The sequence below is a fragment of the Silurus meridionalis genome, chromosome 18, assembly GCF_014805685.1.
Source record: "Silurus meridionalis isolate SWU-2019-XX chromosome 18, ASM1480568v1, whole genome shotgun sequence".
NCBI classification, from domain to species: domain Eukaryota; kingdom Metazoa; phylum Chordata; class Actinopteri; order Siluriformes; family Siluridae; genus Silurus; species Silurus meridionalis.
This window is the reverse complement of record NC_060901.1, coordinates 18,071,715-18,079,899: the sequence shown is the minus strand read 5'-3', so window position 1 is coordinate 18,079,899 and position 8,185 is coordinate 18,071,715. Positions and strand designations below refer to the sequence as shown.

At 34.9% G+C, this 8,185-nt stretch overlaps 1 protein-coding gene across 1 annotated transcript; it reads left to right on the top strand.

The window, feature by feature from the left end:
- Positions 1-377: 377 nt before the first annotated feature.
- On the top strand, positions 378-7,806 carry LOC124401778 (tetraspanin-8-like). The gene is made up of 10 exons (XM_046874234.1): positions 378-425; positions 1,497-1,697; positions 1,787-1,843; positions 3,795-3,908; positions 4,304-4,378; positions 4,828-4,911; positions 4,991-5,122; positions 5,224-5,259; positions 5,368-5,451; positions 7,248-7,806. The coding sequence occupies exons 2-10, from the start codon at positions 1,638-1,640 to the stop codon at positions 7,386-7,388; spliced, it is 783 nt and encodes a 260-aa protein (XP_046730190.1). The 5' UTR covers positions 378-425; positions 1,497-1,637; the 3' UTR covers positions 7,389-7,806.
- Positions 7,807-8,185: the final 379 nt, after the last annotated feature.

Here is an 8,185-nt window from a genome sequence, read left to right as displayed (position 1 = left end):
ATGTAAAAAAAAATAAAATAATAAAATAATAATAATAATATTAATAATAATAATAATAATAATAATAATAATAATAATAATAATAATTAATAAATAATTAAAAAATAAAAATAAAAAATTATATACATATATATATATATATATATATATATATATATATATATATATATATATATATATATAATTTTTTATTATTATTAAAAAAATTAATATACATTAAATAAATAAAATGTTTACATTTTCAAACTTTCTTTCGGCTTCTCCCTTTAGGGGTCGCCACAGCGGATCCTCCGCACGTTTGATTTGGATTTTGACGCTGGATGCCCTTCCTAACGCAACCCTCCCCAATTTATCCGGGCTTGGGACTGGCACTGAGAGTGGCTGGGGATGGTTCCCTGACCGGGGATCGAACCCGGGTCGCAGCGGTAAGACTACTACAACAACTACTACACCTACTACAAAGTGCACACTTTCACACATGCACACTGTACCAAAGTACAACAACACCACACCACACCACAACCCAACCCAACACAACAACACAAAAGGTGAAAGCCACAAACGTTCACCAAAACCGTGTATTTAAAAGAACTGATTCATTAAGAGCCAGAAAACCGCATAATCGCACTTCCACAGGTATTATAACTTAAAAAGCCTCAGTGAAGTAAAACAAAACAAAACAAAAAAAGACGTGTCTATAAAAGCACAAATCGCACGTGTTTATCCTTTGACTCAATCTTTCGAAAATGAGATCAGATATTGTCATGTGTCCAATATTCGGAATCTACGTGTAATTTCTTCTCTTGCTGTTAAGACTGTTCCGACTTGTCGAGGCCTGGAGGTGTGTTCTGATAAGTCGTCGATTCAACATCTGGAGCTCATGTTCCTCAAAACGTTCCCGGACGGTGCTTTAAGCGTTATCCTTTTCCAAAAGTTTCACGGTCATTCCCAGTTGTTAGGGTTTCCAAGAAGGGAGTATCACCCCCCTCCCCCCAAACACAGACACACACACACACACACACACACATACACACATTTGGCTGTCCACATGACATAAAGGAATGCGTAATTCATCAAACCGGGTCTCGTCCTCCTTTTTCCATTACTCTATGGTCCAGTTGTGATGATCACCGCACGAGCTTTAGGTGGAGTCCAGCAAGTTGAACATGGGACTGCTCAACAGCTTAAAACTGATGCTCTGATGTTTTAATCAGAACCACCTTTATTCATGCTACAGCAGCATTTTTTTTTGTTGCTCCAGATTGAAAATGCACCAAACACCTTTGGGATGAGCTAAAACATCGTTTGGACCTTCTTACCTAAGATCAGAATTTTTAATATTCTTGTAGCTGAATGAAGACCACATTAATGACATTAATATTTTATTTGTTATCTGTGGTCTGATGTACTGCCTGCGTTCTGTGCCTGTGGTTTTGCTCTTATCTACTGCCACACATTTCTCATGGCCCTCTGTGTTTCCCACCACTTCTTACCAGTTTCCAGTAAGCAGAGCTCAAAGCCCCGCCTCCTCCTCCTCCTCCTCCTCCTTCAAGCCCTGCTCACTCTCCAGACTGTTTCACCCATCATTCAACTGTCACCCCAGCGCTGTAAAAACACTTCTGCCTGCCGTCGCAAACATGGCGAAAATCAATCCGTGTTTCAAGAAGATCTTCATCACATTTAACTCCCTTTTCGCAGTAAGTGTCCTTCAGTTTCCAGCATTTTTTTTCTGTTGTATGGTGTTGTATTGTCTGCTCAAAGGTTTGCAATTCCTATTTCCTTTTAGATCCTCGGGGTGGTTCTTTTTAGCTTGGCAATGATCGGGCACAGGTACACCGATCAGGTAAGGACATAATCAAATGTTCATATCTGTTCATCCGTTTCGTTTAAGGCATTTGGAAGACGTGCTCATCCAACATTTATCTTGTTTATACAAGCGAGCAGCAATGAGATTAAGGGCCTTGCTCAGAGGCCTAGGAAGTGGCAGCTTGGTATTTCAATTTAGGATCTTTAAATCAGTCATCCAATGCCTTAACTGCTAAGCGACCACCTCCCCAGTACCCAGTTTGTGAAGTTTTGAAGTTTTCCTAGTTATAAAAAAAAATCTGCACTGTAAATTTCTACTATAAAAATTGTATTTAGTAAAAGCTTTGTTTCAATGTTTACTTGTGGCTTTCTTAAATTTTATGCAACAGGAACTTATTTGGCATGTTCAACAAAATTTTGGGTCAAATTTAAAATTTTTAGTATCATAGTATCCTATTTTTTAGATACCTCCTGTAAATTCCATTGCAATAGAAAACTAAATTGTAAACATCTGTAAAGATAATTTTTTACTAACAATTGAACTACTGCAATATTTTACTAAAACTTTACATCATTTTAAAAACTAATCATTTTACCACAAAATTTGTAATAGCACTGGACTTCTATATGGCTAGATCAAAATGTTTAACTACTAGATAGAAATCCAGTTGACAACTTCCTGATGAAGAGTAAAAACCAAAGTGAGCAATTCTGTGGTGAATTATTACGGGTTTACATTGAATTACGGGTTCATTAAAGTAACATTGGCATTCCGAAAAATTGAGTTAGAGATATGTTGAAATTCATGTTTGCACAAGTAAAAACTGGAGTTGGCTAGTAAATTGCCAATTTTGCTAGTCAAAGTGTGATATATCACAGTAATAAAATATTGTAAAAGTTAAATTTCTAGTTAAATTCAAAGCATTTCAAATACTAGAAAACATTGTATTGTACCACAGGAAAGTTTACTACAATTGTAGTACAAATTTATACTACAGTGTAGTAATATTACCATTAATAAATTGTAGTATTTAAATTGATCGCAAAGATGGTAAGATACAATTGTTGGTAAAAATGCGTGTAAACAACAAAGCAGTTAAATTGCTAGTAAAACATGTAACAGTGTAATAGTAACTAATTACTAATGTAGCATGAAATGTTATTAAATTAGTACTAAAAAATTGCTAGTTAAAATTTTTTTTATTGTTAGTACAATGAGTTTAAAAGTTAAATTGCACGTTAAAAAATGATGACACTTCAATTATTAGTGAAAATGGCTTGCAACGAAAAATTTTATTGTACCACAGAAATGTTTACTACAATTGTTGTTTAAATTTATACTTGTTGTACAGTGTAAATTGTGGTAGTAATATTACCAATAATAAATTGTAGTATTTAAATTGATCGTAAAGATGGTAAGATACAATTGTTGGTAAAAATGCGTGTAAACAACAAAGCAGTTAAATTGCTAGTAGAATCGCAGTAATAAAATTACTGGAAGAAATTAGTAAGTAAAACTTTCAGTTGTAAAATTTTTAGTAAATATAAAATGCAATTTTAGTCATTTGACCAGTACAAATTGTGATAGACAAATTACCACGAATAAAATTGTAACACATGTAATAGTGTAATAGTAACTAATTAATAATGTAGCATGAAATGTTATTAAATTAGTAGTAAAAAATTGCTAGTTAAAAATGTTTTTGTTAGTTGTTAGTACAATGTTTTAAGACTTTAAATCGCATGTAAACAAATTCGAATAGTTGAATTTGCTCATAAACTTAAAATACAATAAATTGTAGCAGTGAAATTGCTCGTGAGCTTTCGTCGCAGTGCTGGTTTTATCGCCAGTAACAATTTGAAATGAAATTACTAAGAAGGCTTTTGATTCTCGCCACCTAGTGGTCAAACCTCGCTGTAGGAAAACCGATGGTAACCGACCAAAACCGTGATGTTTTTTAAAATACATTTGCTTTGTTCTTTGTCAGATTCCTAATATGTATGGAGTGATCGCTCTGTACGTGATCGGCTCCGTCATATTCATCTTCTCCTGCCTGGGAGTGTTTGCCGCGTATAAAGAGAGCAAGTGGGCACTGATTGTGGTGAGTGTGTAGGCAGAGGGGACAGAAAAATTTCCTTCACAATCTGAGCAACAAACCACAATGCATTGTTTTTCTAGACCAACTTTTGTTCTGTGTGTGTGTGTGTGTTATACGAGACTAGTTTAGAACAAAGCAACTTTCACACATTGACAAATTCATTCACAGGATTTCCAGATTTCCCCTCCCCCAATTATCAAACACATTCTATACGATTGGTCAATTTGTTGAGCCGGAACTAAGAATTACAACATATCCTATCACACACACACAAATTATTGATAATACATCTACATAGCCGATAATACGAACATCTCGTCACAACACCATGTTCGATTTGCAGGCATTTCTGCTTTTGGGTTAAATTGTACCAGAAATACCATGTTTCTCTCTTGCAGTTTTTCGTCTTCATGTGCATAACAACTATAATCTTGCTGCGTGTTGCCGTTCCGATTGCGATCTCGAAGCATGAGGTACGTTTTGTTTTTTATATGTTGATCCAGATTAATGTCAACACTCCTCTTGAAAGCAATGGCGCGACAAACAAAGCGTTTCAGGAATTCGTTTGTTTACAAAGGTTTTTTTTCCACAGAACTTGAAGGTTCTCCTTGTTAAAACCTGGATTGCTTTACATGAGATTATACAGTATTCGATCAGAATTTTGAGGGCAAATAAGTGGGAGGAACTGGCGAGAAACAATGGATCCATCGGTTTCTGTCAAGATTTTATATATATATATATATATATATATATATATATATATATATATATATATATATATATATATATATATTTGAGATGTTTGAATGTGAAGAACCTTGTGAGATCCAATGGACATAGATGATAAAAAGTTAACCATACACTTGATTAAGGATCATTAGGGCTTAACAGTTTCCTGTTCATTTCATTTTTCCTCCTCTAGATAATCTCAACTGTGAAAGACGAGTTCCAAAAAATGTCTCTGACTAAGGACATGGCGCCTTCTTTCGACATCATACAAAGCCATGTAAATCCAACCATCCATGAATTTATTATTTTCTTTCCCATAGCTGTGCCGTATTTAAAGTGTCCTGTTCTTTGTTTAGTTCCAATGCTGTGGACTCAGTAATGGCTACCAGGACTGGAATGGTCAAGTTCCTGAATCGTGTAACTGCAATAATGGAGATGATAAAAGTGCCATATGTGTGAGGACCACCAGCTACCAAAATCCATACTTGGTATATACTTTTATTTCTTGTTTTATTACAAATATTCGTATATTTCTTGACTTTTTGTTGTTGTATTTCATACTAATACTCTCTGTTTAATGTGCTTATAGTTCAGAGCATCTGAAAATCGATGGGTCTGGTCCAAGGTGTGGGTTTTTATTATTATTATTACTAATATTATTATTATTAGTAGTAGTAGTATTATTATTACCCACACTAATATATGTTTAATTTTTTTTTTCCCATGAATTTAGCCATGTGTTGATGTGATCATTTATTATGTGGAGAAACTCCTGAGCATCTTCTTGGGATTGATGTTCGGCCTGGCAGCTCTGGCTGTAAGTACATTACGCTTTTTTGTAAAATTGGATCCCATTCCACACTGCTATAACAACCCGAGAAGTTGTTCGATTTGTGCGATTCAGCACAAATGGTGTTAGTAAAGTAAAGTGAGTTGCTGATGGATGGTGAGTTGAAGAAAACTGAAGTGCAAATAGATAACAATTCTTAAGATCCACTTAAGATCTTCGGCTCTATCCTATATGTCTTCATGGATCTGGGTTTGTGCATGCAAAATGTAGGTCTCCTTGTTCGAGTTAAAGGTGTTGCAACACTGGGGAAAGTCCGGATTGCACACCAGACTGTGATTGTTAAGCAAAAAACGCTCGAGTTCAACAGAAACGAAAGTTTACAGAAGAAAGGAACGGGACTTTCCACACACTGCACTACACCGTTCGCAGATGATTCTGTATTTTTTTTCTTCATCTGTTATTCTGACTTTCGTTTCAGTCTAACCCCATACACTAGGAGTGGGGGAAGGGGGTTAGACTGAAACGAAAGTCAGAATAACAGATGAAGAAAAAAAATACAGTCATTCTGATAGGAAAAAAAAAGTTTTTTGGGAAGCCTTTTGGGAATACAATGAAAAGAAACAGATAATTTTAATTTTTTTTTTTAAATAAAGAGTTTAGGGGTTAAAACAAAAAGGGAAAGTAAGGAAATAAATATATATATATATATATATATATATATATATATATATATATATATATATATATATATATATATATATATATATATATAGTTTTTGTATTAATAAAGCATGTTTTTTTTCTCTATTATCACAAATATTTATTTTTTATTAGATTATACTTTTAAAGTTTAATCACAATTAATGTTTTTTTATTTTTAAATGTTTTTTTTTTTTTTTGGATTGTTTGTTTTTAAACAGCACATTTTTTTATGAAAAAGGGGAGGGGTTAAACCAAAAGAGAAAGTAAAAAAAGAAAAAAAAAAAAGAAAAAGGCTATAGGTTTTAAATCAATGACATTTTTAATGTATAAACCCATTTCTTTATTAGTTTGCTTGTTTATTATAAATATTTGATGTTTTTGTTTGTTTTTAGAGAGCAATCATACATACAATAACGAACGTCTCATCTGCCAATGAAGATTTTTTTAAAAGGGGTTTTGAGGGTGGGGCTAAACAAAATGAGAGTCAAAATAATAAAAGAAAAAAAAAAAACAACAATTGTAAAAAAAAAAAATACAAGTGCTGTAGTAAAGATACAGTTAAAAGATTGTTTCTGCTTTCATTACATTTTTTTCCATGAGTTTTAAAAATGATTTATTTCTTATTTATTGTTGTTATTTTTCATTAATACACGTCTTTATCTGTCTTTTTCTCCCTCCATCCCGCCTATCCTTTCCTCCCTCATTTCCTCTCCCCCTTTCTCCCTCCTTCTCTCTCCCCTCTCCCTCCCTCCCTCCCTCTCACCCTCCTTCTCACCCTCCCTCCTCTCTCCCGCCTTCTTGCCCTCCCTCTCTCCTCCCTCCTCCCTCCCTCCCTCTCTCTCCTCTCTCTCCCTCCTCCTCTCTCTCCTCCCTCCCTCTCCCTCTCTCTCCCTCCTCTCCTCTCTCTCTCCTCTCTCTCTCTCCTCTCCTCCCTCCTCCCTCTCTCTCTCCTCTCTCTCTCCCGCTCTCTCTCTCTCCGTCTCTCTCCCTCCCTCCCTCCTCTCTCTCTCTCTCTCTCTCTCTCTCTCTCCTCCCTCCCTCCCTATCTCCTTCCTCCTCCTCTCTCTGTCCCTCCCTCCCTCTCTCCCTCCCTCTCTCTGTACCTCTCTCTCCCTCTGTAGATCCTGGGAGGTATGATGTCTTTTGGCATGATCATCCGTGTCAGTGCTCTGGACCCCAGTCCCAGTCAGTTCTCTTCCCAGTTTCCAAGTCTTCCTCTCTCATACTCACCTCCAAAATACTCAGAGGTGGTAAATTATTAATTGAGTTCGGACCATCTGAGTTCCTCCTATGCAGGAGTGTGGAGCAAAACCCGAGCATTACAGCTTACGTTTCCTACAATTTCTTTTTGAATTCTGCATTTTTTGACTCTGGGAGGCTCCGGGAGTGGATTTGCTCTGCTTTGATCATGTATATGAAAAAAAAAAGGCTTTTTGGTGTTGGAATTGAAAACGTGTGTTACATTGTTGCGTTGCACTAAACACAACATTCCCGGTCACATTATTCAGTGATGACGATGAGGATGATGAGGGTGATGGATTCCTGTCGACCTGAGAGCTAGTAATTGATGAAGATGAAAGTGATGATGATGATGATGTTTTCCTGAGTAATAATTTATGAAGTTGACATTGATGATGATGATGGAGGATGGTGATGTGATGTGGCTTATCTTTTGTTTATTACCCCTTTTTTTTATATAAAATTGTTTGGCTATACTTTTTTTTTTCTTTAATAAAAAACATTCAAATGTATTTTAAAATAAATGCTTTATATTTTACATTTAAATGATGTGAACAATAGTTTTTCTGTTGTAAAAAAAAATGTAAATCATTGAGGCAGCTCGATCTCTCTTTATATATATATATATATATATATATATATATATATATATATATATATATATATATATATACACACACACGCATACATACATACATACATACAGTACAGACCAAACGTTTATATATATTATATATACAGTACAGACCAAAAGTTTGGACACACCTTCTCATTTAAAGAGTTTTCTTTATTTTCATGACTATGAAAATTGTAGTCACAC